This window comes from Chlamydomonas reinhardtii, chromosome 6, assembly GCF_000002595.2.
Source record: "Chlamydomonas reinhardtii strain CC-503 cw92 mt+ chromosome 6, whole genome shotgun sequence".
NCBI lineage: Eukaryota > Viridiplantae > Chlorophyta > Chlorophyceae > Chlamydomonadales > Chlamydomonadaceae > Chlamydomonas > Chlamydomonas reinhardtii.
In genome coordinates this window covers 850,097-876,845 of record NC_057009.1, presented here as the reverse complement: position 1 = coordinate 876,845, position 26,749 = coordinate 850,097, and the positions used below count along the sequence as shown (strand labels likewise).

At 64.9% G+C, this 26,749-nt stretch overlaps 4 protein-coding genes across 4 annotated transcripts; 3 read left to right on the top strand and 1 right to left on the bottom strand.

Moving 5' to 3' along the window:
• Nucleotides 1-1,477: 1,477 nt before the first annotated feature.
• Nucleotides 1,478-11,109, top strand: CHLRE_06g254850v5 (uncharacterized protein). Its single transcript, XM_043062679.1, has 25 exons — nucleotides 1,478-1,722; nucleotides 1,860-1,970; nucleotides 2,194-2,344; nucleotides 2,539-2,617; nucleotides 2,895-3,115; nucleotides 3,256-3,409; nucleotides 3,609-3,834; nucleotides 4,186-4,417; nucleotides 4,602-4,828; nucleotides 4,972-5,079; nucleotides 5,250-5,537; nucleotides 5,724-5,846; nucleotides 6,064-6,350; nucleotides 6,468-6,522; nucleotides 6,682-6,746; nucleotides 6,969-7,056; nucleotides 7,266-7,325; nucleotides 7,586-7,744; nucleotides 7,889-7,957; nucleotides 8,095-8,178; nucleotides 8,495-8,857; nucleotides 9,052-9,197; nucleotides 9,433-9,743; nucleotides 9,941-10,246; nucleotides 10,399-11,109. The coding sequence occupies exons 1-25, from the start codon at nucleotides 1,666-1,668 to the stop codon at nucleotides 10,551-10,553; spliced, it is 4,125 nt and encodes a 1,374-aa protein (XP_042923385.1). The 5' UTR covers nucleotides 1,478-1,665; the 3' UTR covers nucleotides 10,554-11,109.
• A 1,028-nt stretch (nucleotides 11,110-12,137) lies between these two features.
• On the top strand, nucleotides 12,138-16,987 carry CHLRE_06g254800v5 (uncharacterized protein). The gene is made up of 9 exons (XM_001696328.2): nucleotides 12,138-12,472; nucleotides 12,589-12,637; nucleotides 12,706-12,794; nucleotides 13,249-13,383; nucleotides 13,624-13,831; nucleotides 14,017-14,187; nucleotides 14,586-14,678; nucleotides 14,904-14,962; nucleotides 15,107-16,987. The coding sequence occupies exons 1-9, from the start codon at nucleotides 12,350-12,352 to the stop codon at nucleotides 15,368-15,370; spliced, it is 1,191 nt and encodes a 396-aa protein (XP_001696380.1). The 5' UTR covers nucleotides 12,138-12,349; the 3' UTR covers nucleotides 15,371-16,987.
• An 8-nt stretch (nucleotides 16,988-16,995) lies between these two features.
• Nucleotides 16,996-20,307, bottom strand: CHLRE_06g254700v5 (uncharacterized protein). The gene is made up of 10 exons (XM_043062678.1): nucleotides 20,213-20,307; nucleotides 19,995-20,140; nucleotides 19,808-19,889; nucleotides 19,558-19,600; nucleotides 19,177-19,378; nucleotides 18,950-19,042; nucleotides 18,599-18,740; nucleotides 18,081-18,392; nucleotides 17,480-17,952; nucleotides 16,996-17,349 (listed from the first exon to the last, which is right to left on the bottom strand). Exons 1-10 carry the CDS (start codon nucleotides 20,226-20,228, stop codon nucleotides 17,311-17,313), a joined length of 1,548 nt encoding a protein of 515 aa, XP_042923384.1. The 5' UTR covers nucleotides 20,229-20,307; the 3' UTR covers nucleotides 16,996-17,310.
• A 110-nt stretch (nucleotides 20,308-20,417) lies between these two features.
• On the top strand, nucleotides 20,418-26,749 carry CHLRE_06g254650v5 (uncharacterized protein). The gene is made up of 9 exons (XM_043062677.1): nucleotides 20,418-21,004; nucleotides 21,133-21,232; nucleotides 21,470-21,682; nucleotides 21,951-22,165; nucleotides 22,279-22,572; nucleotides 22,741-23,423; nucleotides 24,152-24,945; nucleotides 25,000-25,730; nucleotides 25,876-26,749. The coding sequence occupies exons 1-5, from the start codon at nucleotides 20,622-20,624 to the stop codon at nucleotides 22,388-22,390; spliced, it is 1,023 nt and encodes a 340-aa protein (XP_042923383.1). The 5' UTR covers nucleotides 20,418-20,621; the 3' UTR covers nucleotides 22,391-22,572; nucleotides 22,741-23,423; nucleotides 24,152-24,945; nucleotides 25,000-25,730; nucleotides 25,876-26,749.

Below are 26,749 nucleotides of genomic sequence, written 5' to 3'. Positions count from 1 at the left end.
GAACCCCAGGGCAGGCGATACCCGGGCAGCGGCTGATACCATGCATTACCTGCTGTTACGCGCATGTAATCATCGCTCCAGAATACTATTAAGTTCCATCACCTTCTCCTCACGCCTTCTCCTCCTCGGAACTGTCAGTGCGAGCGAGAGGCAAGCGTAAGCCGTGTCCTGACCCTGACCGGCACCCAGCTCCCGGTCGCCTTGTGTGATTGTGTCCAGTGCTGTAACCATCCTTGTCCCAAACATCTCATCACAATCCCCCGGGGACATGGGTTACAGTATGTGAGCGCATGCGCCTGGGCTCATATCGCGCATGCATTGGGCGCCTTGGGCTGGTCATGGGGCGAGCTCAGCGCGATGGGTCCCATGGGTCCCATGCATTGTCATAGCTGTAAGCTTTGTCTCCATCACTCTAGACACCAATACACCACTCTAGACACCTACACCATGACGCTGATCTCTATTGACAAGCAGCTGGTGACCCTGAACGTCTGACGCCCCGCAACCACCGTGCAACATCGTGATGTACCTAATCTGGACGGCTCCCGGCGGCCAGCACTTCGCCCACGGTGATGGCGCCAGGGGAAGGAAGGCGGGCTACCAGGCCCGCTACGTGATGAAGGTCGGCGGCAACGAGGGCTCCACGGGCTCAATCTACCTCCGCATGGCTGGCGAGGAGAGGTGCATCCAGTACCACGCCGCCTACATCATGGACCCAGCCACCGGGTCCCTGCCCCACAAGCCCTGTTCCGAGCCAAGAACGCCTAGGCGACTCCTCCCTCCAAAACCGGTGTTTATCAACACCACCCATCAACACCGGCCAACACGCGCTTAGCTATTGTAAACGCCCCTATGCTTTGTCGCGCCCACCCTAGCCCAGCCTGCCCACTGCCCACACCTCGGGCGCTCCTGCTACCGTGTACGCACCGAGGAGTACATGGACGAGGTTGCCACGGTTGCAGGCTTGGTGTAGCAGCCCATGGAGGTGGATGTGCCGTGGCAGCAGCGCGCGTCAGCATGCGTGGCCGGACGTCGGCTAGTCGAGCAGTGCTGAACCGTGTTCCATTGCGTAGTCTGCAGCGGGCGGTGTCACAGCAATGTGCGGCACGCGCCCTGCATACCGATATATTGTGTCCTACCGACAACGCCAGCCGGGGCCCGCCTACTGTAGCAATACGGGATACGGCACGTACTGGCATTACCGCAGTGCTCCTCCCCACCGGCTTGCCACTCCCGCCACTCAACACCGCTAGGCATCGCACCCTATACTGCCTCTACCACTCTTGTGCATCAGATTCTACTGCATTCACACAGAGCAGATGCCCTGCCCTCAACCCTGGCCCCTTGGTGCGTCGACCGGCTGCGGGGAGGGGACCGTCAAGAAGACCGCCGCCTGTTCGGCTCTAACCCTGCTGGGTGTACGGCGTGCGCATTGAAAGGTGTTTGACCGTGGCATTAAGCCATTAAGAAGCCCATGGGTTATATCCGCATTACAGCTTCAATCGTCAAGCAATAAGGAACTGTTCGGGGCGCAAGTGTTGCGCTTCGGGCCGCGTGATACTCAGGCGCGACAAAATGCCCGTCTTTATTATGTCGGTTATAAAGCTTCAATTGAATGTATTAAAAACGTAACATAGCCGGTACTTTGGACTGGGTGGAAGGAAAATGCCGACCGGAGGAGGCAAGACTCTGCGCGTAGCAATCCTTGGCGTGCGGGTGACGGTGAGTATGGACATCAAAAGTAACAGCTATTACAAGGAGTCGCGAATCCTCATGAATCGGGACAGTGGTCCCGGCGTCCCGCATTTGACACGCATCCTCACGCGAGGCATGTCCCCCTCTGTCGACGTTTTTCGCAGGAGCCGCGTCGCTACCATGTTAGCATCCAAGTATCAGCGGGCACTGGGGGAGTTGCGGCAGGGGTGGCTGTGGGCTCTGACCACAGCGGCCTCTCGACCCGGCCGGACCAGGTGGGGCCGTGGTGGCAGTCTGGCGCACACGTCAACCAGTTCAGGCAGCCTTCCTCGGTGCACAGGCCACCGGGGTGGCGCCTGACGACTGCGTGGCCGCAGCCTCTGTAGTCTTAAAACTTGCTTCTCCGCAGCTATCTGCTTCCGTTGCGCGTGGCTTCAGTCTGTGCGGCGTATCTCGCGCCCTGCCGACGCCCGTGTTGTTTCCCTCCCTGTGTCACAGCTGGCTCGCACGGAGACGTCTGAGCTCAGCCGCAGCCCCGAGTTTGCGCTCTCCTCGTTTGTGCTGCGGCTGGCCCAGCCCCTGGCCAGCTCGCCGGCGGACCAGCCGCTGCTGCAGGTCAATCTCTTCGCGGCGCCGTCCTTGGATAGTGGTGCGTGGCGGGCTGGCGTGAGCCGCACCAGGGCGCACCAGGCAGGCAGCATGTGGGCTGGGACTGAGCCGTGCGTCATCAGGGCATCGCATGTTGAGCAGCACGTGTGTGCGGCCGGTGCATGCACGTGAGCTGGTGTGACGGGGCCCGACGTATCGTAGTTCACCATGCCCGCCCAAACCCCTCCCTGGCAGGCCCTGCGGCTGCGTCCGGCGCTATGGACGACCTGGTAGGCAGCGGCGTGGTGCAGTGCCGCGCGGACATGGCGGCCAGGTGAGGAGAGGCGCAGCCAGGCAGTCGTGGGGGCGGTGGGGGGGGGGTAGTGGGGGAGGGCTGCGGAGGGAGGGCCGGAGGCGTGCGGGTCCATGCGGGGGAAGCCGGGCGTGGGCTGTGGCTATGGCTGTGGTTGCATACCGGTACCGTATTAGCGACAAGTGGATCAGGCCTTCCAGGCCATGGCTTCAGAGCTGCAGTTGCCCGGCAGCATTGGCACCATCCGACGCATTGGCATCCTGGCCCGCCGCCTGCCTACTTCGTGCCCACGCCCCAGGCTGCTACGCGGCGAGCGAGTCACGACGCCCGTGGTGCTTTCTGAGGGAGCTGTGGGGCTGCTGGGTGGTGGCGGCGGCGAGAACGGGCTTTCCTCTCTCGCGACGGGGCTGGCCAGCTTGGGTGTGGGCATGGGGCCGGGCGGCGGCGGGCGCGGGCGTGAGGTGCTGCTGGAGCTGCTGCTGGTGGACGCGCACCTGACGTTGCCGCGGGACGCATTTGGTAAGACGCACGGTCGGGCGTGGGCGTGAGCATGACGGGGGCTAGACGGCTACGCAGTTATGCAATTGCACTATGGGACTCACAACCTCATCACGACGTGTTGCCCTTCCCTCTATTCGGCCCGCTTGCTTCTTCCGTAGCGCTCAAAGCCAGCTATGCCGGGGCGCCCGCTGCCGCGGCCGCTGAGCGCCGAGCCAGTGGCGCGGGGGCCGGTGGCGGCAGCGGCACCGGTGGCAGCGAGTGTGTGCTGCGGGTGCTGGTGTCCCGGGCGGAGAACCTGCCTCTGGTGATAGGGTGAGCCAGGGCCGCAGGCATGGGAGCACGGCTAGGGGGCAAGGGGCCACGGGGAGGGGGGAGGACAGGACAGGAGAGACGTGTGTGCAGTGTGCAGGCCAGCCTTGCCGGGCCGTCGGGACCGTCGAGGCCGCCTGGGGTTGTCGCCCTGTGGCTGTGTCTCGATTGTGCCGTGCCCTACCACACCTGCTCTATGCAGGGAGGGCGGCGTGGAGGTGGAGCCCGACACCTTCGTGGCGGCCAAGCGGCTGCGGGACGGGCGCGAGGGCGGCGGCGCGCAGGCGCTGACGCGCGTGGTGTCTGGCACGCGGCGGCCGGTGTGGAACCAGGCTCTGGAGCTGCGGTACTCGGAGGCGGAGCTGGCGGCGGGCGAGCAGCTGCTGCTGGCGCTGGTCAACAACAGCAACAGCCGACTCATGATCAAGGCAAGGCTTAGCGCGAGGGCGAGGGCGGGGGCGGGGGCGGGGACGGAGGCGGGGGTGGGGGCGGTGGGGCGGAGGTTGGGGCGGGGGCGGTGGGGCGGAGGTTGGGGCGGGGGCGGGGGCGCTGTCAGGCGGCAGGCTGGGCAGAGGACACGGGTCTGGCACGGGGGAGGGTAGGCGGGCGGTGTGATGGAGCCATGGTACGGCATACCGGTGCATCTGTCGCTGGCATGTACATGTGGCCCAGTGGCGTGGAGGCGCACCCGGCCTGCGCGTGTGCCTGCACAGTGCTCTTGACATGTTCTGATGCGTGGCCCCTCGCCTCCACACGCCTCCCTGCCTCGCTGCTGGCAGGCTGCGCTGCCGCTGGCGCCGCTGGTGCCCGACCGCACCTACAACCTGCGGCTGCTGCTGCCGGGCGGGCCGCTGGGCAGCGCCGTGCACCTGTACGTGAGCGTGGTGCTGAGCGGGGCGGCGGCGGCGGGCCGCAGGCACCTGCGCGTGCACATGGCAGCGGCGCCGCAGCTGCTGCAGGCCCGGCTGGCGGAGTCGGCGGCGGCGGTGTTGGGCGAGCTGGTGCCCCCCGGTAAGGGCGCGGGATGGCGGCGTACGTTTCCAAAGGCACATTAGTGAAAGGCACAGAAATGGATACGCCGTTGCGCCGTTGGTCGTAGCGAAGCTCCGGAGCTTCATGCGCAAGGCGGCGCTAATGCCGCCTGTATACACGGCACATGTGGTTAAACTGTAAAATGTAAACTACAAACGCGCAGGCGGCGCCGTGGACGGCGCTGAAGAGCCGGAGCTGGGCTCGGAGCCGGCTGCCGCAGATGATGGCGAGGTGTTCGGGGTGTGGCGCGTGGTGGGGTCTCCGGAGCAGGCCGCCGAGCCGCCGTCACTGCCCGACCCCGACCCCTACACCAGTCTGGACACCAGCAATGAGGCGGCAGTGCGGACGGCCCTGCAGCGGATGGCGGACACTCATGCCGCGGCGGTGCAGGTGGGCGGGGTGACTGCACTGTCCAGCACTGCCGCTGAGCTGCCAGGCCGAAACCCATGGGGTATTGGGTGCCTGCTCTCGCTGGCCCTTGCATGTAAGGATTCCGTGGGCTGACGCCCGAGCGCCCTCCCTCTCGTCTGCAGGCCGCCGCCCTGGGAGGCGGCTCAGCGCTGGAGGTGACGCCGCTGCGGGCGGCTGGAGGCCAGGACCCGCAGCAGCAGCAGCCGCTCCTGTGGCCACACGACCACATGGTAGGGCGAGGATCAAGCGCACTGTAGCCAGGCCGCCTTGTATGAATGCCGGTGTGTTGCGGTGTGTTATGGTCTATCAAGTGTTCCCAGCGATGATGTGGGTGTGGCACCATGTCTCAGTCCGCGTCCGCAACGCACATCGTGCCTCCCGGTCCCCCTCCCACGCACAGGTGTCGCTGCTGGCTGGCGCGGCCGCCTCCTCCGGCGGCAGCAGTGGCGACAGTGGGGCCCAGGCGCTGCAGCTGGCGCTGTACCACCTGCCGCAGCCCACGGAGCCGCCCGGGCCGGCGCCGGGGCCGCGCGCCTCGCTCAGCACTGAGGAACGGCTGCTGGGCAGCGGCGGCGGGGCAGGCGGCGAGGCGGCAGCGGCCCAGGGCGGGCGGCGCCGGGCGCGGCTGCTAGGTCTGGCCGCGACGCCGCTGCGGCCCCGGCCCGCGGCGGGGTTGGGTCCTGGTCAGGTGAGTGCGCGGTGTGCACAGTTCATGAGCTTAGGGACGGCGTGTTTGAGTCTCAAAGGCAGCCACGCATGCCTTGACTTCCTTGAGGCTGCCATCCATGCACACTTAGCGCTTACGGTACACGGCCATGCAACCTGCATGTGTGTGTGCACATGCGCCCCCTCCCACCCACCCACCCCCCGACAGGTCCAGCTGGTAAAGGACGTGCCGGTCCAGGCTGTCTCGAGTGGTGCGGGTCCTGAGGCCCACCTGGACCTGGAGCTGAGGCAGCGCGACACGGCCGCAGTGGTGGCCTCGCTGGAGCAGCAGGTGGGCTTGGTCACGTGAATGGGGCTTGAGTGGGTGCGGGGAGGGCGTGTGCGGGTAGTCAGGGTGCTCAGGCGGGCATGTGGCGTGGACAGGGAGGCTGCAGGGCTGTTGGGGCAGACGGTAACTGCACTTTTTCATACGTACTGGGCTGCATGCGTTCTTTGTGTGTTCGCCTTTCCCCCCATGTGTGTCCTGCGTCTTGCATACTGTACCCCAGGCTGCGGAGAGCAACGGCGACGCGGCATCGCCAGGCGCCGGCAGCGGCGGCGGCACCGTGGCCGCCGCCGACATGACGTCCAGCATGACGTGGCAGGGGCAGGCGGGCGCGCTGGCGGCGGCGGCCGCAGGGGGCGGCGGCGCCAGCGGGCCTGTGGTTGAGGCACTGGTGGAGGACTGCGTGGTAAAGCAGGGCGCGGTGGGTCGACTCATACGGCAACTGGACGCGGCGGCATCGGCGTCAGAGGTGGCAAGCTGGCGGGTGGCGGATGCTGAGGGCCGCTACAGGTGCGGCGGAGGCACGGGCGTGCAGCAGCACACTGTGTGGGTCTTGTGTGCGTGTATTTGAGCGGTGTAGTGGGTGGTGCCTGATGGACCGCCAGCTGCCCTGTGCTCTACACGCAGGGCTGCAAACGACGACAACGCAAAGCTGCGGCAGCTGCTGCACGAGGAAAAGGAGGTGCGCGCGTGCTGTCCCCGTGCCTGGCTCCGCCTCCTTGCCCAAGGGGCCGGAGCCCGTGCCGGCTACTTGTCAACTTAGTTGACGGTACAGACTGCTTAAGCTCACCCTCCTTCCCCTCGCTCCTTCGTTCCCCGTACCGGTCCATCTATGCTTCAGGCCTGGCGGATACCCCAGCTGCTGCCGGACGCCGCCGGCCTCAGCCGGGACGAGCTGGTGGAGAGGTGGGTGGTGGTGGTTGGTTGGCGGGGGTGTTTGTAATGACCGAGGGCAGTCCAAGGGTTGGCATGTAGGGGACGGGGTGGTTGAGCGCAGGCACGAATGCATGGGGGCGGGCATACACAAGCAGCCCCACCCTTTCGTCGTTCAACCTTGCCCCCATCCGCCTTCCCGGTCCCGCCCCTGCCGTGCTCGACCCATCACCCGCCATACGCCACCCACGCAAGGTGTGAGAGCGCCATGGCGGCGTACGGCCGAGAGCGCCGCCGCAACGCCGAGCTGGTGCACCGCCTGCAGCAGCTGCATGCGGAGCAGGTGGGGGGCGGGGCGGGGGGGTGGCGCCCAGACGAATCGTGAGCCGTGTGAAGCCCGCTTGCAGACGGACGATGTGTCCCACCTCTTGTATACTCCTGCTTCCATCTACCCATTATCTGACAGCCCACGCTGACACCCCACACGCTGCAACCACGTACCCACCCCCACGACCCACCACCTCTACCACTACCCACCACCACTACCCCCAGGTGGACACGCTGGAGCTCAAGAAACGCTACCAACAGCTGCAGGATGCGCACATGGAGCAGGTGGGCAAGGGTGCCGGTAGTGGCAGCGCACTGCTGCTCGGTGCTTGGTGCTGCTGTAATCCCACACTATGTTGGTTATGAGGGTTATAGAGGGAGTTGGTCAGCAGTGGGAGGCACACGCCCTGATAGTGGCAGCCGGCACTGCCAGCCGCTCTCACACTTCACTACCTGTAACCTCCATCACAGACGCACCACGCTGACGCACCCGCTGCCGTGTGCACGTGTGCGCCTGCCTGTTCTCCCGCCCCCTGTGTTCTCAGGCGCGCAACTACGGCGACCTGGAGGGGGTGGACGGCCGCGCCGCCGCGCTGCGCTCCACGCTCAAGACGCAGGAGGAGGTGATCCGCAACCTGGAGGCGCTGCTGGGCGCGGCGGTGGACAAGGCCAAGGCCGCGGCGCAGCAGGTGGCGGAGCTCAAGGCGAGTGGGGGGGAGGGGCGTGGTGCCGTAATGTGGTCGCGGCCCGCCCCAGGCTGCAAGAGCTGCGTGAACATTTGCTTGTCGCGCACGAACACATGCGTCCTCAACTAAGCAATCAAGCTTGCCTGGAAACTCCGTTGTCAGGGCGCGGCGGCGACGGCGGAGGCGCTGCGCGAGGACATGGGCAAGGCGGCGCACCTGCTGCAGGAGCAGGTGGGTGTGCAGCTGATACTGGTAGTGAGGGCATTTATGTCCTGTCCACTTGATTTGTGCAACACGCGGCCCATTCGTGCTGACCGACCACACCTGGCCGGCTGCCATTGCCGCGCAACCTCCCCTCTCGCCCTCAGGAGCAAGCCTTGCAGCAGTCCCGCGCCGAAGCTGCGCACGCCGAGCAGGAGGCGCAGCAGCTGAGGACGCAGCTGGCGGCTCTGGTGCGCGCTGGCATGTGACCTTATGTCCTTGTGTGTGTGTGTGTGGCGGAGGGGGGGTAGCTCATTCCAATCCCAAAATAAACCATTGCCAACCCAGGACCCATAGAGCGTTGAGGAAAGGTTGAGGGATGTTAGCCGTTCATGTGGAGGATGGAGCGGGGGGGGGGGCGCAGGGCGGCGCACACCGCCCACGTGTCCTGGGCAGCTGGGCCGCTGTTGACCACGTATACGCGCCTGCATGAAATGTCAGATGCAGCACCGGCGCCCACCGCCTGTTCCCGGAATCTCTTTCTGCGCCCCTGTGCGCGGCATGCAGGCGGGCGAGGATCAAGCTCGGGCCGCGGGCATGGAGCAGCAGACCGCGGAGGCGCAGGAGCGGGTTGCGCAGCTTGAGGCGGAGCTGGAGGCGGCGCGGCAGCAGGCGGCGGAGGCGGAGCAGCGGGCGACGCAGCTGCAGGCGGATCTGGAGGAGGCGCGGAGCAGCCCACAGCCACCGGCAGAGCCGGAGCAGCCGGCGCCAGAGGAGAGCGCAGCACCTGCCGCCGAGGGCGAGGGCGAGGGAGAGGGAGAGGCAGCTGCTACCGTGCCCTCTGCAGAGCTGGAGGCGGCACAGGCTCGCATTGCGGAGCTGGAGGCGGAGCTGGAGGAGGCAAAGGCCCGGGTCAAGGAGTTGGAGGAGGTGCGTGGTGGAGGAAAGTATACATGTGTGTTGCGTGAAGTGAGCTTGTAGGAGCGAGCGCTTCAAGTACAACAACGTAATTGGCCCGTTTGGCTTTGTCGGCCCGAGGTCCGCGCCCCCTGTGCCACTGTTGACCCCTTCCGTGTCCGCCTCCTGGTCCTGCCCACCACCGCTGCCCACCGCCACGGCTGCAGGCGCCCGCCGGCCCTGAGGCTGTGTCGCGGCTGGAGGGCGAGGTGGTGGCGCTGACGGAGGAGAAGACCGCGGGGCTGCTGCGGGCCGAGTACGCGGAGGGCGCGGCGGAGGCGGCGCAGGAGGAGCTGATAGAGGTGACCAAAAAGTGAGGACGGATGCCCAGCCGTGGCTGTCCAGGCGCAGACTGCGGAGTTGAAGAGACCAAGTCTCTTGAGGACGGGGGGCACCTGGTGCTGGTTGCCTGGCGGGCTGGCGGGCTGGTTGGACCATGGGCTGTTTGGCTGGACGATGGTCCCTGCGTGCCTGGGCTGCCGCTCGCGATGTCGACACGTGCTCGGCTGGCACCTGCGCCCCCTTCATCCCCCTCTTCCCGCTTGCAGGTTCGCGCGCGAGATCGCGGAGCTCAAGACGCGGCTGGCGGAGAAGGACGCGGCACTGATGGGCGGCTTCGGAGACCTGGACCAGCTGCGGCGCGGCGAGCTGCCGCCGCCAGACACCGCCGGCCTGGGCCCGCACGGCGGCCTGCCGCAGACGCCGCCGCCGCCAGGCATGATCATGCCCAACCACCAGCAGGCGCGGCAGCCGTCGGGCAGTCCCAGCACGGGCTCGCGGCCGCCGCTGCAGCGCATGCGGTCGGAGGGCGGGTCACGGGGCGGCACGCCGCCGACCGGCGAGCGTGCTGGGTCCGCAGGTAGGGAGCGGTGTCAGCCGGTTGTGACTGTGTAGCCACAAAGGGCGTGGTGGATTGCGGGATGTAGCGCAGTGCAGAATGCAATTTAGCAGCAGTGGTATAGACGGCAGTGGCGTAACTAGAGCCCGACTGTTTGCGTGGTGATCCTCCCTGTCATGTCGTTGTCAAAGGGCTGCCGCTGTTGTGCCCGGGCACAGGTGCCGGGCATCCAGACGCGAGAGTCGGGTCTCCGGGGCTGCTACCCCCCATCAAGGGCGGCACAGCGCCGCCCGACCACCACGCCGGCAAAGCCGCGCCATTGGCCCCCTCGCACAAGGCGCCGCCGCCAGCACCGCCGCCGCCAGCGCGCCTACCGGCAGGCCGGCGCGTGCCGTCGCCACCCCAGCAGCAGGCGCAGCAGAAGCCTGGTCAACAGGCGCCACCTACGCCTGATGACGACGACGACAACGACGAAGACGATGATGAGGATGATGAGGACGAAGACGAGGACGAAGACGATGATGGTGGGTCTCTTATTTGCGGGCAACATGCGCATGCTGTTGACTGAACCGGTGCGCATGCAAGGCAACACCGCGAAGTCTCACGACTGGCACCTGCTCCCGGCTGATTAACTGGCTGGCTGACTCTGCGATGTGCACACTGCCCATGCGCGAAGATGAAGATGACGACGACGAGGAGGATGACGAGGACGAGGATGAGGATGAGGACGACGAGCCAACCCCGCCGGCACGAGGTCGCGGAGCGCCTCAGGCACCGGCACGCCCGGCCGTGCCGCCGCGGCTGCCCGCCGCCACGCAGCGGCGGCAATAAAACTCGAGGGGCGCAGGTCTACTGCATGCCCCATTACCGGTACTGGTATCCGTTCGGACCTCTGCCTCGTGCATAGCTGCAAGCGCGTGTGCTTAAACAGGCAGCGTGTGACGGCGAGCGGGTGGGATTGATCAGTCATTTAATGCGTGCCCCAATCAATGACATGTTTCACGGATGACTGCTGTGGCTTCTACTTGCACTCTGGGCAGTGAAGCTGGGCATGAGGCAAGGCAAGGTGGCAAGACACAGTGACCGCTTTATTTGTGCAGGATGAAGCGCGAGTGCGTGAGCTGGGCACGACGCTGGCTGAACATGCTGCAGAACAACGCCTGGCTCAGCTTAGGACAAGGCTTGGCCGCTGGCGCCAGGTGGCCTGTTGGGCTGTTCAAACTGATGGATGGCTCTCCCAGCGCTGTCGCCGCAGTGCCGTGACAGGAAGGCACACAACAATAGAGCCTTTCAGGATGCACATGCTTCTTCTAGCCCCTACGGCCCGTGCCTACGGCCCCTAGAGCGCTGAAGACAACATACCATCTAGTCTTAACCATTCAGCTTTTACGAGTGCCAACCTGCGGGCTGCAGCCGGCCGATAGCGAGGAGTCGCGGTGCAGGGCAGGCGCGGCGACCCAGGCGCGGCAACCCAGCATAATTACATTTATGCGACCGGACGCTTCTTTACTTGTTGTCAGTGTTAGAGCCTGTCCGCGGCACAAGTTCGGCCAGCACGACCGTCAAATCCCTTTGTAGCGCTCTAATGACCCCAAGCAAGGTTGCAGCAAACTTAGGAGTCAATATAGAAATGGTAGTAGGCGGTATCTGGGGCTGAAAGCCGTGGAATGCGCGGCTGCACAAATTTGCCAAGTTGCGTTCTTCGCCGACAAGGCTTCGCTCTATGGATCGGCAGCGCACTATTGAATTATTGCCAATGTGGTATCGTTTTCAAGTGCTCGCGGCACGAAACACTGATGTTAATACTGCTGTGTTGTTTTCCATTAACTATGGGGGGTTCCGGGGGCGTAGCCCCCGGGAAAAATTTTGGAAATCCCTGGCACAAAACGCTTGATTTTTGACGTTGGTAAGGAGGGCACGGCGTGCTCCGCCGGGGTCACAACTGCTGGGGGCAGCCGTGGGCAAGACACGCGGTCAGGTAGCCCGGCCTGCCATGCTTCTACTTGCTGGGCGTGGGCGCTACACCTCCTCTGCCTCGGACACTCATGTGTGGCCCTACCGGGCAAGGATAGCAGTGTTGGGCCGGACAGATACATCTCCTGCAGCGTGGTAAAGGTGGCTGCTGGTCGCCGCCACACCACGCCGCTGGACCCCTTGCCCTCGCCCTCGCTCCCCTGCCCCCTGTCTACGCACTGCGTAAATATTAAATTAAATTATGAGCTGCAGTGGCTGCTGTATCGTGGGCCACCGCTCCTATCCACTGCATAATTGACCCAAGCTGGGCGTGGGGCGACAGGGGCAGCAAGGTGGGTACTCGTACTCGCTGGGTACGCGCCTAACTTCTGCGCAATTTGCGCGGCCTTCGGCCGCGCAAGTTCCCCCAACCCCATTTCAGCATAATAACGGCCTCTGGATCACCCCATAATTCCCGCAATTTGCCCAGTGCAGATGGCCACGGTCCGCATGGGGTTCGCCATGGAACTTGGACAGCGTTTGCTAGACTCAGCGCTCCGGCCCTGTATCAAATATTGGAGCGTTTCCGTGTACAGGAGCAATTTCCATGACTGCTCAAGACTAGACGAGCCAAGGCCTGCGGGCTGCCAGTTTAACACCGGAGTCTCTACACAATGTCCGGCACCGGAACAGCAGGTGGCCGTATTGCGCCAGGTGTAGGCGCGAACTTAATTGGACAGCACGCACAGGACCGCAACCAGGAGGCGACGGTCTATGTGGGCAACCTGGATGTGCAGGTTTGTAACTATGATTCGCGCTCTAAATTCCACGAGCATTATGTGACACTTCAAGGTTGAGATATCGTTTGCCCTTGACTCTGTCAGAAACAATCTGCGACTTTGTCCCGCCGCAGACGACGGAGGAGCTAGTATGGGAGCTATTTACGCAAGCCGGTCCCGTAGGTGCGGTTATTACGTGAACGAGTGCCGCTCTGCGGGCAAGCCGCTGACTGGTATGTGCGCTGCCGCAGTGAATGTCTACATGCCCAAGGATCGCGTGACCAACGCACACCAGGGCTATGGATTCGTGGAGTTCAAGGGCGAAGAGGATGCTGACTACGTGAGTGGCGCTGGCCCCGCTAGCGGGAGGGGCCAGGGGCCAAGCGCGGGTGCTGCGAGTTGGGGGGGGGGGCAAGAGGTCGTGTGTGCGGGGCCTGCACCGCCGGGTGAACCAGTATGGACAAGCGCTCGCGTCTTTCGGCTGTATGCGTGCTGTATGACTTCTCAGCACGTGGTGCGTGTCAGGGAGGATCGGAGCACAGTGCTCGCACACCTGTGCGACACGCTGGACTCATCCGCTGCTGCCCGGGCGTTGCGGGCTGCGTCCCGCCCTGTGGCCCCGCCTCCTCCGGCCGCGGCGTCTGATCCCGCTCCAAGAACAACCCTGTGGTTGCGGCGTCTGTGGCTGCTGCGGCTGTGTACGGTATGCTGCGGTGGCAGCGGCTGCAGCTACCTCCTCTCCAGCCTCTTCAAGCCCTTCCCTCGCCCCTGCCCCACATGTTTCATCTCTACAGGCTATCAAGGTGCTGAACATGGTAAAGGTGTACGGCAAGGCCATCCGTGTGAACAAGGCCAGTCAGGACAAGCGGCAGGCGGACGTGGGCGCGAACCTGTTTATCGGCAACCTGGATCCGGACGTGGACGAGAAGGTGAGGGAGCTGAGCAGGGATAGGGAGAAGGGGTGAATGGTAGAGGCGGAGGCACAAGGAGGGAGGCGGGGGCAGGGCGGTGGGGCAGCATGGCGCGGACGGTGGCACACGACGTGGCATGTTCGCGGGTCGAGACGTGGCGGGCGGGAAGGAGGCGCTGAGGCAGCGGGGGCAGCTCTCCCTGGTTGCCGTGTCCTGACATGGCTTTCCACCAACCCTTCATATGCTCCTCGTCCACAGCTGCTGTACGACACGTTCAGCGCTTTCGGTGTGATTGTGAACACGCCCAAGATCATGCGCGATCCGGACACCGGCAACAGCCGCGGCTTCGGCTTCGTGAGCTACGACTGCTTCGAGGCGTCGGACGCCGCCATTGAGGCCATGAACGGGCAGTACCTGTGCAACAGGGCCATCACCGTGTCGTACGCCTTCAAGAAGGACACCAAGGGTGGGCACCGGGGCGTTCAGTGATGAAGGTCATGGCAGGTTATGGTGATGGGAGAAGCCGCCCAGGCCGCAGTGTGTCATCCCTTGAAGCCTGCACGTGAGGCATGGACCTGACTTGTGAGCCCTGCCCTGGCTGACGCCTCGCGGCACTCGCGGCACTCCCGGCACCCCTCTCCCCTTCATCAGGTGAGCGCCACGGCACGCCCGCTGAGCGCCTGCTGGCAGCGCAGATGCGTGAGAAGGCGGCGGCGCAGAGCCGGCCTAACATGCTGTTCGCGGAGGGTCCCAAGCTCAAGGGGCAGCAGGTGGGCCAGGCGCCGCCCGCGCCTGTCATGGCGCCGTCGGGCTTTGCTGCAGGTGCGCACAATCAGGGAGGTAGGAAGGGAGGGAGGGCACCGACCTCGCAGCATTGGGGTGGCTGGGCAGCAGACGGAGGAGGTGTCGTGCAGGGCAGCTCAATGCGCCAGGGGAAGCCTCGGGGCTGGGATGGAGCACGTGGACGGGTGTGGGACTGAAGAGCCCCTGCTGTTGTCGTGGACACATGCGCCGCGCCTGGGTTGGGCTACGGCATCAGTAGAGCAGGCCAGCAGGGTTGCTTGGGTTGAAGCGGTAGGGAGTACTCGGGTTCAGACGGTGTGCCGTAGTGCTCTGGAGCTGGGTCTCTGAGGAGCCGGTCCTTGGTGACGTCATTGCCATCAGCGGATTCACGGCTGCCGGACCCTAACGACCTGGCTGCTCGCGTTGGATTGTTGCAGGTGGCCCCATGCCGCCGCCGCCACCCGGGCCATCGGGCATGCCGCCGCCCTACGGCGGGCCACCGCCGCCCTACGGCGCACCTCAGCACTGGGGTGAGTGCTGGTCCAGTAGCCCAGCCCCATACCGGGTACCGCAACACGGCTTCATGGGGGGGCTTCAAATGGGTTCTGCTTCCAAACCGTATGCAAGAGCGGTCCATGTCTTCATCTAGGCTGGCGTCATCCACCGGCTGCAGTTGCTGAGCTGCCCGGCTGGGGGCGCATGGCCCGTGCTTGTAAAGGCCTCAACTTGACTCCTAACAACTGTGCTTGGTGCAGGGGGGCCGCCGCCAGGCCACTTCCCGCCGCACATGCCGCCTCCACCGGGCGGCTTCGGGGTGAGTGAGGGGCTGGTGACCAGCATCCTGTGCAGTGCCGGCCGCCCCACGCTTCCTTCCGCTCCCCCCCCCCCCCGTGTTGTAATCCTGCTCTTGAATTGTATGGGACTGATGCCGGCCGCCACTCCTTGCTTGGCTTTACAGGGTTACGGGCCCGGACCCGGCTACGGCATGCCGCCGCCGCCCTTCGGCATGCCGCCGCCACACTTCGGCATGGGGCCCCCGCCTGGCATGCCCCCGCCTCCAGGGTACGGCATGGGGCCTCCTCCCGGCATGCCGCCGCCGCCGGGGTACGGCATGGGTCCGCCGCCGGGCATGCCGCCGCCGCCGCCCAACATGCCGCCTCCACCGGGGGCGCCGCCGCCACCACCCGGGATGCCGCCGCCGCCGCCCCCGCCGCCGCGGTGAAGTGGCGCACAAGAATAATCAAATTCTGGATAATCGGACGGGCTGCCCGTGGTGGTGTTTTGTTGGTGCGCGAGTGGGCGACGTGCAGTTTGCGACGTTGAGGATGCGGTACACGTCTGAGAGGTTGCGCACTGTGACGGTGCGTTTTGTACCGGTACATTGGTGCGTTGGCAGGGCACAGCGTGTTGCCCAGCAGGAATGGACTCGCAGAGCGGGGTCGCAACAATTAGCGGCGCTAAATGCGGGCCGGGTGGTGAGGTAGAGATGCGCGGGCTCGTGGGGGGTGGGCTCGTGGGCAGCCTGCGGACAAGAGCGCGCAGATTTGGGGGGCAGGTGGGGCAGACGGCCGCGTTAGCTCGCAATGGGATGGAACCCTGTGTATCCACAAGAGTGCACTGCGAGCAATTATCTTTGAACTAGCTGCATTCCCGAGACGAATAGAACCGGCAGCTTTACACGCCTGCACAGTTTGAGCAAGTCTAATACAAAGCCTAATTTGAAGCAACCTCAAAAGTACCTTTCTATTTGAAATAGGGTCAAATGTTCGGTGGCAAGGATAAAGGCGCCAAGAAGCCCGAGGAGACTCCCAAGCCGGCCGAGCCGGCAGCGCCGGTACCGCATGTTAGCTCGGCGCCCGACCCTTACGCCACGGACCCTGTGCTGAGCCAGATGCCGCGGCCATCATCAGTGTTCGAGTTCGGGCCGATGGTGCAAGTGGGATCGGACTACATGCGCGGCGTATGCACTGGAGACAACCCAGACGCTATTCAAGCATGCACCTGGACCATTGAGGAGGCTCAGGGGAAACCCAAGGAGAAGAAGCACGTCTTCAGGGTCGAATTCTGAGGCGCATTGGGGCGTGCTGGCACGGGAGTTTACTGGATTAGGTCTGGGTCTGATTGACACCGACACTCAGAGTGATGGGGACGGAGAGGGGGCGTAGAAAGGCAGGAGGGAAGGGATGAGGGCAAGGTGCTGCCGGTGTGTATGGCACGTGCACAGCGGCCAGCTGCAGCCAGGGCAGCCTGTCGCACTAGCGCGACAGATACTCAACGTCGCCGAATGCGTGGCTGCACTGCTCAGTTCCTAGAAGAGTTGGCGAGGATTGTGTATACTGGGACATGGACGAACGGCGCCGCGGCCAGGGGGCGATGCTGTGTGGCGTAGCCAGCGCACGCAACGGCATGCCAGGGTACAGCCGCATCAGCCATCTGGACTTTCCAGGGCACTGTGTGTTGCTGGGCAGGTGATGTGTAGAGTTGCGCCGTGCCTGCATGACTTCAGATGCTGGGTAGCTCTGAGGATGGGTTACTGAGTGGCCCGCGCATACCGTATGGTAGTCCCGCACATCAGCGACGCGTGCGGTGAGGCTCCAGGGGAGGGCCGTGCCAGGGCTGTGACGGCAAGAGTCGACGGCCTCTGCATTACTGATGCTGCTGCCGTATGCAGTTAGAAGTTGCCTTGTGGAGCTGCGCGGAGGGGTACTGAGGATGACGTGCGCGGCGAGCCGCCATCGGACCGTAGCGGGATGCATGCAAGGGACTCGAGATCGGACATGAGGAATTGGCTTGCTTTACTTTTGCCTGCTGGACTGCGGCGTTGTAAACTGTCAAGACGTACCACGCGCAACACCATACATCGCCTGTCCGTACAGCATGCTATACAAGCCGGTATTGCATGCTACAGAACCGCAACCGCCTTGTGCGGGACATGGTGTTGCAGCCTTGCACTCAACCAGATCATGCTGCCTATCTGCCTACCGCTATGGAGGTCTCGCTCGTCTGAGTCAAATCCTGCCTACCAGTACCTACCGGCCAGCCGGTCAGCCAGCCACATGCCCCGCTGCGAAGGCCTACATCACGCAGATTCCAAGCCCGTAAACCACGCGTAGACTGGCAACCTGGGAAAAAGGCCTCATGCACCACGGCGGTCCAGCGGACTCAGAAGCAGAGCTCCGGTGGCGGCGGCGTCTCCGGGATCTGCGTGCGCCCGGGGGCGGGGGGCGGGCAATGCAGCGTCACTGTAGCGGTGCAAAGGACGTACAAAGGACATATCGGCAAATGCAAGAGGACAGGATGACAAGCTCCGTGCGTCACAGACAGCTCCTACCTTGCCCAACGTGAACGCAGTCGCCTTGAATGCCGCAATGTCATCCTCCGCCGGCCCTGAGCCCGCGCCCCCCGCTGACCCGGCCCCATTTGCAGTGGCTGGCGCCGCCGCAGCTCCGGCGGCGGCGTCTGCCGCCTGCGACACTGTAGGCAACATACCAGCCGGCGTGCCGAAGCTGCCTCCGGACAAATGTGATGCCGCCGGCGCGCCGAACGGACTCAAACCCCCGGGCGCGGCCGGCGCACCAAACCCGGTTGCCCCGATGGCCCCAGATGCGGCCGGCGCGCCGAAGAGCCCGCCGGCTACGCCAGGCGCAGGCGCGGGTGTAAAGGCACCGCCGGTGACAGCTGATGCCGCGCCAAAGCCGCTGCTGCCGGCCCCGGGCGCCACTGCTTGCCCGAACAGCACAGCAGGGGTGACACCTGGCGCGGGCGGCTTGGGGGCTCCGAAGCCACCTTGCGTTGCCCAGGAACCTTCGGGCGGAGATTGTGGTGGTATGGCAGTACTTAATCAGCACTCAACCGAATCTTCAGTGACAGCACTACGACAGGAACGATTTCAGCTGCGTGCCCTGCAACCAGAGGCCCACATTACCACGCACCTTTCGCGGGTGCAGCCGCGGGTGCACCAAACATGTTGGCGGCTGGCTGTGCGGGCGGCTGCGGTGGCTGTCCGAACAAGCCGCCCGCCGCGGGCTGACCGAAACCACCTGCAGCAGCGGGCGCAGCGGCGGGGGCGCCGAATCCGCCACCGGCAGCCATGGGAGCTGCGGGGGCCACGGGGGCCCCGGGTGCCTGGCCAAAACCCGAAGGCTGTCCGAAGCCTGAAGGCTGGCCAAAGCCGCTGCTGGGCGCGGCTCCAAAGCCGCCGCTCGGTGCCGCCCCGAAGCCGCCGCCGGGTGCCGCCCCAAAGCCTGCGGTGTGTTGTCGGGTCCGACGTTCCGACGTTCAGCAGTGCTCACACAGTTACACAGGGACAGATGCGGACCTGGTCAGAAGCGTGGCGCCAAGACCAACCCCTTATAGGCGAGCCGGGTCCCCGCTCGTGACGGCTGTGACCCCCGCGACATGCGCTAACGTCGGGGCACGGGCCCACCCCGGCAGGGGCAGTCGTGCTCACCTCCGGCCGGCGCCACTGGCTGAGGCAGCTGCTGCAGCTGTACCTGTGCTGGTTGACTGAACTGCGCCAGCCAGGCGTTCTGGACCACGATGGGCGGACCTCCCAGGGACGGCAGCGGCGGCCCGCGCCGGTCACGTGCTCGCTGCGGCAGGAAGGACACGTCAGAGTGCGGCGTGCGGCAGTGAGGAATAAGTAGTGGAGAAGCGTGGAGTACCGAGCGCGCAAGCGTCTTCGCACAGCTGTGCCAAGGACACACTGAATCCGCTTTTCTTTCCTTGGTGCCATCGCCAAGGCCCAATCCCAATGAATTACGGCATCCCCGCCCCCGCCCCCCGTCCCCGCCTGCCTCACCGCTTGTAGCTGGTTCATCTCATCCTGCTTGGCGCGCACCGCCCCCTTGAAGTCGCCGTTAATGGACAGAGGCGTGCGGCCGGACCGCATCTCCTGCATGGGCACGCAGGCAGGCGTTCAGCGAGTGCTTCAGCCTGTGCATTGACAGCAGCCGTACAGCGGTATCCCACGTCTCTCCATCTATGTGGGCACGCAACCCAAGCGCACCCAACCAGGCCCCACCGCACCTGCATGTTGGTCCAGCGCGCCTCCTCAAACGACACGTCTCCCGACAGGTCACAACCGCCGCCGCGCTCGTGGCCGTAGCAGCTGAGCACCCAGTTCGGCCGCTCGGTCTGCAGGTCATTGCGAATGACCTCATCAGGGGGCTCGCTGCCGCCGCGGCCGCTGCCGCCACCGCGGCCGCCGGACCGCCCGCCGCCACCGCCCCTGCAAAAGTGACGTAGTGACGTGCAAGCGGGTCCACGTGATCGATAGCGCCACGCGTGCAAGAACTATCGCCCTTGTTCAGTCGATCAATCTGCTGAGTAACTTGAACGCTCACGCCCGCACGCGCCCTCATTGCGAGGGCACCATGCGCCACCAACCGTTTGCAACTGCTGTCTCACCTGCCACCGCCACCATCATTACTGAGCACCCCGAACCGGTTTCCTGCATACACAGCTCCATTCAATGTTGCGTGGTGCTTCATCACAAAACACCTCTGACTGTCCAGCTGTGGGCTTACGCACGGCGCAGCCGCCATGGCTGACGGCACGCACCTTCGTCCCTTCCCTCCTGCCTCCCCCCCCTCGTTCCCTCCTTCCCTACCGTACCTCCCACCCTCCCTCCTGCAGCTCCCGTAGCTCCTGCACGCACCTGACTGGCCGCCTCCCTGCCAGCTGGTATCGTGCTGTTGTTGCTGCTGCTGGTTGTTGAAGCGGCCCCCTCCGCCTGCGCCCTGCCGTGGCGTGGGAAACAAGGACGGGCCACAGGCCACGCCAATGTAAGCGCCTTGGTGCCGACCACCGCAGCGCTGGGGCTCCAGTAAGACCCGAGCACCCACCTGATTGCCCCAGCCTCCTCCTCCACGACCTCCGCCTCTCCCTCCGCCTCCGCCACCGTTGTTCCAGCCGCCGCCTCCGCCACCGCCACCGCCTCCGCCCCCTCCGCCTCTCCCGCCAGGCCACCCGCCCCCTCCTCCGCCCCAGCCTGCAGGGTAAGAGTCCGAGTCGGTACTTGTGTGCAGAGGCACAACACGACTGTATGATGCAGATTTCTTACCTCGGCCGGGCGCCATAGCCGCTCTAGCTCAAGATTGCAGTCCGGACTCGGCTTACACTATGCGCTAGGTGGCTTCAAGCCATCTAAATTATATGTTTATATCATATGTTGCTCAAATTATTGAAACGCACTACGTTGACTTGCTGATTGGGCGCACGCGATCGGCTCAAGACCAAACTACCAAAGGCCCGCCAAGTTGGAAATCATAACTCAGTATCTCGCAAACGTACTATACACTATAGTTCTATTGTTTCTAATTCATATCTGGTCCACCTGTGCCACCTGCGGGGCCGCATTGACCACTTCTGTGCGCTTGTCTCTCGTTGCCACTTAGGCTTGCGCTAGGGGCACTGCTTTTGACCTTTTGGAACACAAGCAACAGCACGTTAGGCTAGCTAACGGAGTTACCATGAAGGACGACGCGGCAGCGGCAGCGGAGCGCCCGGCGGACATGCCCACGGACGCCGCGGACGCTGCCGGGCCGGGCCCCAACTCAGCTGCCGTGGCCGCGGCCGCTGGCTCAGCAGGCATGTTCCGCCGCAAAAAGGGTGGCGCCAACATTCGTAAGCGCGGCGGGGCGGAGGGCGGCAGCGACGACGACGAGGCGGGGGGTGGCGTGGTGCGCAAGGCCAAGGCCGCCAAGTCGGACGCGCCGCTGGCGTTCACGACCAAGAAGGACGACAAGGAGACGTTAATGGTGGAGTTTGCGGGCTCCAAGGCGCTGCAGGACGGGAAAGACACGCTCGCGACACGCGTGCTGGAGACGGAGACGGAATATGACCGGGACGCACGGTGGGTGTTGAGCATGTGCTGGTTGCGGAAGGGTTGCAGTGCGCACATGCCGTTGTGAAGTGTGCGTGGGGATGCCTCAGACCAGTTGGAACTGACATGCGCTTTCTTCTCCCATCTGCCATGTGCAGGGCGCGGCGCGAGGAGGTGCTTAAGCAGGCCACGGCGGCGGAGGGCGCGGCGGACGACGGCACGTACAAGGGCATGAACGCATACGTCGACTACCGCAAGGTGCGTGGTTATATGTGACTGTTTGTAGACGTGTGTGTGGGCGTGCTCATGGTAGTGAGGGCTGAGCAGGACATCTGCGCTCCGGGAGCGATTAGTCATGGGCTGGGGCTCGGCGGGGGTGAAGTCGCGCAGTAATGGCCCGCAGTACGGTCGCATACCCTGCACCTGTCTACTTAACCCTCCTAACCACCCGCCTGCCCTCCCGCCTCTCTTGCCCGCTGCGCCTGCACCCTCCAGGGCTTCCGGCGCGAGCACACGGTGGCGGCAGAGAAGGGCACCGGCTCGCACGGCCCCCTGCGCGGCAACGCCTACGTGCGCGTGACGGCCCGCTTCGACTACCAGCCGGACGTGTGCAAGGACTACAAGGAGACCGGCTACTGCTCGTACGGCGACACGTGCAAGTTCATGCACGACCGTGGAGACTACAAGAGCGGCTGGGAGCTGGATAAGGTATAGTGTCGGTGGGGGTGGGCGGGTGGGGGTTGGGGGCCTGTGAGTGTGGAGCGTGGGAGGCGAGCACTACAGTTGACAAGTGACATTATGCCGAGTCACCGCAGCACCTATGCAAGAGGGGGCGTTCTAACTTATAAAGATGTGAGCTTGCGGACCTAGGAGAAGGGGCCGGGCTGCTAGCTACACCAAACACACTTTGCCCAGCACAGCCCGACTTGCTCACACGGCGTTCTCCCCGCCCCAATCATGCCCTTGCTCTCCTCAGATGTGGGAGGAGGAGCAGAAGCGCAAGGCGGAGGCCCTTGCCAAGGGCTGGAACCCGGACGCCGATGGCGAGGAGGAGGAGGAGCAGGGAGGCGGCCGGGAGGATGACGAGCTGCCGTTCGCTTGCTTCATCTGCCGCGAGCCCTGGGAGGCCTGCAAGTCGCCGCCGGTGGTGACGCGCTGTAAACACTACTTTTGTGAAAAGTGCGCGCTCAAGTGAGTCAGCGTGAGCGCTGTGGGCACAGAGGGCGCTGGGGTCGGTTGGGGACTGCCATGGTCTAGCCTGCCGTGCCTGCAAACTGCCCCTTCCCCGTCTGCCCCCCGCGCAGACACAACGCCAAGACGACCAAGTGTGCGGTGTGCGGAGTGGCCACACAGGGCATCTTTAATGTGGCGCAGGACATCATCAAGCGCCAGAAGCGCATGGGCGTGGTGGGGTGAAACGCACACGCCGGGCTGGCGGGGTTCGATTGTCAGGCGGGGTTGAGGTCTGGTGTGGCGTGGCGTGGTGATGGAGGCGAGTTCGTGATGGAACATGGCAAGGGGCAGGAAAGCGTAGTCCCGATGTGTGTGGCTCCCACCCGTGCCCACATAAATGCGTAGCAAGAAGGGACAAGGCATTGGTGCGTCGTTCGCGCGCTGTTACTGTACCGACGGTAGCTGGCAGGTTGTGTCGATGTTTTGCTGACGCGCATTCCTCACGCTCCGGGCGCCCGGCCAAGGCGATAGCACCACACAGACTCAATGCGACGCCACACCGCGCGGATAGCATAGCCGATGCGCACCTGCAGGCAGTCGACCGGCGTCCACGGATGAGCTGTGTAGACGAGCACTAGCGTAATGCAACGGCGTGCAGCAAAACAATGGCCGGGCGACAGTGTGACAAGCAGGGGCAAGAACAAGGCGAAGCAAAGCAGAAGAGGGGCCCGAATGTGTACGACAAGTGTGGCGGGCAGGCCGAATGCGGTGCAACACGCCAACAACACAACCGGAGGTGAGGAAGCGTTGCTGATGGTGAGGATAGGTGCTGCGACGTTCGGTAGGGGAGCTGTGGCCGCGCACTAGATGGGAGGAAGTTTCCGAGGTGTTGTTTCCGAGGCATTGTTTGTGGCTGATGTTTGTGGCTGATTAAGAAAGAAGCAGAGTTTCGGCTGTGAGCGGCTGGCGAGGAGAGGCGGGGGCTGTTGCGTTTTGGAAGGCGGGCGGAAGGCCGCACACGCCGGGAGTCGGGCAGGCTGTAGATTTCGCTGAAGCTGTGTTTGAGAAGGGAGCCGAAGGGACAGCTGGGGTGGGACAGTTGGTGTGGGACAGCTGGAAGGGACAACTGGAAGGGACTACTGGAAGGGACAGCTGGGAGGGACATCTGGGAGGGGACAGCGGATGTGGGACTGCTGGGGTGGGACAGCTGGGGAGAGGCACGGGACAGCTGGCATGGGACGCTGGGTGGCTGCAGAGGCTGGCAGCGCTGGGGCTGGTACGTAGGTGGGTACTTGGGTACGCGGCTGGATGGAGCCCGGGCTCACGAAGAGCTCCCCGGTGGCATGACAGGAGGCGGCGTCTTAAAAGCAACAGCCCTGCGGCACGGGAGCGCGGAGAGGGGGCACGCGCACACACACAGGGCAAAACACAGCCAGGACGAAAAGCCCGCCAAGGATCCCGCCCACGCAGCCAACACGCGCCCGCCGCAAACAGGCACTCACACGCGCACACACAACCCACAAGACGGCCGAGAAGCCGGCGATCACGCACCGCACGCCCCACACACGGCCGGCGGGACAGCACACTCCCGAAAAGCAGCGCCCCTAACGCAAACCCAAGAACCCGACCTGCGCCGAACCGACAAGGAAAAAGCCCACACGCGCGCCAAGCCCCAAACTTAGCACCGACCTGTGTCCCTACCGTAAAACTGGAAACCAGAAGCCCAGCACGGGAACACCGGCACGGCCGTCCCCGCACCGCAGAGCGGTTCAGGGCAGCCGGGACCGGCGCCCCACCCCCAATCACCTACTACAAGCCACCGCACCGCTCGGTACCGCCGCTACCGTCGCCCATATCGCCGCTCCACGGCTGTCGTGCTGGCTGAGGCTGACGCTGCTGCGTCACATCCGGGGCTGCTGCTAACAGATGGACATATCGCTGCCGCTGTCAGAGGAGATGGACATGTCGTCGCCTGAGCCGATGTTGTTGTCGCCGTGGCACCAGGCCGCGTGGCCAGCAGGAGGGAAGGGAAGCGGTGGTGCGGGCAGGGCCGGCAGGACGACGGCGGCGGCGACTGGTGGCGCGGGGGCCGGAGGGGGAGGCGGTGGCGGGGCCGCCGGCGGAGGAGGGGGCAGATCCGGGGGCGGCAGGAGGCTGAGGAGCCCGCGTGAGGTCATGGTACCCGGCAGCAGTTGGCGATGCCGACAATAGAAGCGCATGAGGGCCTTGCGGAGGAAGGGGCGCGGGTAGGCGCGCAGATGCAGCCGCCGCAGCGTGCGCCGTGCTGACGTGATGAAGGTGCCGAGGGTGGTGCAGAGCCGCGCAAGGGTGACGAGGGCGCCGATGACAACGTTGAAGCGCACGTGCCGGGGGATGCAGGAGTAGAACGGGGTGAAGCGGGAGACGCCGAGCTGCGCAAACTTGGGGCTGTCGCGTTTGTCGTACGGCTGTAGGTCGTACACGACGTGCCCGTAGATGTTGCTGCTGTGGGGGGTGATGGCGAAGTTGAGGTAAGGCGTGGCGACGCCGGCGGCGGGTGTGGCGCCGGAGGCCGCCAAGGTGAGGTCGGTGGAGTAGATGCCAGGGATGCCGGCAAGTGATTGGGATTGCAGCAGCAGGTGGGGAAGGAAGGGGTTGCAGCAGCCGAGGAGGTCGTCGGTGTACCGCTGGGTGTCTTGGAACGCCAGTAGCACATCAAGGGCGAGGGAAGCTTCCGCGCACAAGGAGCTGGCGGAGGGCATGAAGACGCGGGTGTAGAGTGCGTGCTGCCAGCGCAACTCATCATAGGCAAGGACCAGGTTGGCAACGTACGAAGCGAAGTTGGCGCCCATGGCGACGCCGCGAATTTGCAGGTAGGGCTGGCCGCGGTAGGAGGTGTAGGCATGCGCAAGCAGGGCGCGCAGCACCGTGCGGAGGACGCCGGGCGTCCACATATAGTATCGGCCGTGAGCGTCGAGACCTCGATGCGGATGGGGAGCAGGCGGGGGGCGCCCGCGGCGGGCGGCGGAGGTGGATTTGGGGCTGGCGCGGGCAAGCCATGCGGCTTCGGTAGGCCACTGGGCTTCGGCTGCACGGTTGTACGGGTAGAACTGGAGGCCGGCGGCTCCATCATGCAGGGTGGAGAGGACGAGGGAGAAGAGGTTGACCAAATGCTCGATGCAGGTAGGAATAGGCAGGTTGGTGAAGAGCCGTTCCACGTCATATGTGCACACGGCCGGCGCGGAGATAGGGCCGGGCAGCTGACATGGCGCGGCAGTCGAGGCGGTGTAGGTGACGGTGGCGATGGGGGGCCCAGGGGCAGGGGGCGGGTACCGGATCGTGCGGCCGAAGGTGAGGGTGCCAGTGTAGGGGCAGGATGTCGCGGGGTCCTCAACAGGCTGCGGCGCGTGCAGGGGGCAGTGCCAGGTGCCCATGCGGTGGGCGGCGCGTGTGCTGATTGCGGGCCGTAAGCATGCGCCGTGGGCGCCGACGAGGCATGTGGCACGGCCGTCGGTGCGAGCGCCGGGGTGATCACACAGGATGAGGCCGTGACCATTGGTGCGGCCGCAGACAGCACAAGGGAAGTCCGGGGCGGGGGTAGTCGGTGCGGGGGTGGTGGCGGCGGGGGGTGTGGGCGTGAAGGTGGTGGTGCCGGCGCCGGGGAGAGGGTTGATCGGCCTGGGGGCGAGGGACGCGTGGCGCAGCAGGCTAGCGGAGACGAAGGGGCCGTTGACGTGCCACGGCCGCAGGGGCAGGCGCGGAAAGAGGGCTGCGTACAGTTTCGGCAGGGTGGCGTCCAGCGTACGGAGGAAGCCGGTGAGGACGACGGCGGCATCGGTGGTGGGGATGGCGGGAGAGGCGGTGATGTAGCGAAAACCGAAGGGGGTCTTGTGGCACTTGCCGGTGCCGTAGTTGACAGGTGGCGGCCGGGCGGCGTGGAAGGGGAGCCCCAGCGGCTGCAGCATAAGCCCGACGGCGGTAAGGCTGGCGGAGTAGTCAGCACGGGTGGCGACGGCGTAGAAAGGGGATGCTTGCAAGTCGGCGGCGAGCTTGGCATGATATAGGTGGGGGCACACGGCGACAAAGTTGTCCGGGCACTTGTCCATGACCGTGATGATGAGGTTGCGGCGGACGCTGCGGAAGGTGGCGGTGGCGGCGGCGACATCTGCGGCGGATAGCGGAAATGCCGGTGGAGGCGGCGGTGTGGGGGCGGGGTGGAGGAGCATGTCGGCATCGACGGAGGCGGCGGCGGAAGGGTCGACAGTGGCGCGCAGGGCAGCGGCGGCGGCGTTGACCCAAGATGTGGCGGAGTCGGTGGTGATGCGTGCGGCGCGGGCGGCGCGTCGGCAGTACGGAGGCGAGTTGTGTTACGAGGTGGTCTTAACACTTGGCTGACCCGAATGCCGCAGCTGGACGTGGCTGCTCAGGAGTATCAGGCGGATTTGGTGTTGAGGCAGAGGGGCTTTAGTGGAGCCGATGCGGTGCTAGAACTGTTATTGATGAGCGTGGTCCGTTACAGGCTCAATCGGCACTCGGAGTGGTGTGCTGTCGGCTGGGCGGGAATGCGCGTCCTGACCCATGAGAAACTCCGAGCATTCGTGATTCATGTAATGCTGATGAGAG

Coding starts and splice junctions, on each gene's coding strand:
- CHLRE_06g254700v5 (XM_043062678.1), bottom strand. Junction 18,741..18,949: donor AGATGAACCAGCTACAAGCG/GTGAGGCAGGCG, acceptor TTCCTGCCGCAG/CGAGCACGTGACCGGCGCGG. Junction 17,350..17,479: donor CTGCGTTCACGTTGGGCAAG/GTAGGAGCTGTC, acceptor GGGCGCACGCAG/ATCCCGGAGACGCCGCCGCC.
- CHLRE_06g254800v5 (XM_001696328.2), top strand. CDS start 12,350: ATGTCCGGCACCGGAACAGCAGGTGGCCGTATTGCGCCAGGTGTAGGC. Junction 13,384..13,623: donor ATCCGGACGTGGACGAGAAG/GTGAGGGAGCTG, acceptor CCTCGTCCACAG/CTGCTGTACGACACGTTCAG. Junction 14,188..14,585: donor GCCGTCGGGCTTTGCTGCAG/GTGCGCACAATC, acceptor GGATTGTTGCAG/GTGGCCCCATGCCGCCGCCG.
- CHLRE_06g254650v5 (XM_043062677.1), top strand. CDS start 20,622: ATGAAGGACGACGCGGCAGCGGCAGCGGAGCGCCCGGCGGACATGCCC. Junction 21,233..21,469: donor CATACGTCGACTACCGCAAG/GTGCGTGGTTAT, acceptor TGCACCCTCCAG/GGCTTCCGGCGCGAGCACAC. Junction 21,683..21,950: donor GCGGCTGGGAGCTGGATAAG/GTATAGTGTCGG, acceptor TGCTCTCCTCAG/ATGTGGGAGGAGGAGCAGAA.
- CHLRE_06g254850v5 (XM_043062679.1), top strand. CDS start 1,666: ATGCCGACCGGAGGAGGCAAGACTCTGCGCGTAGCAATCCTTGGCGTG. Junction 3,116..3,255: donor GTTGCCGCGGGACGCATTTG/GTAAGACGCACG, acceptor CTTCTTCCGTAG/CGCTCAAAGCCAGCTATGCC. Junction 6,523..6,681: donor TGCTGCACGAGGAAAAGGAG/GTGCGCGCGTGC, acceptor TCTATGCTTCAG/GCCTGGCGGATACCCCAGCT.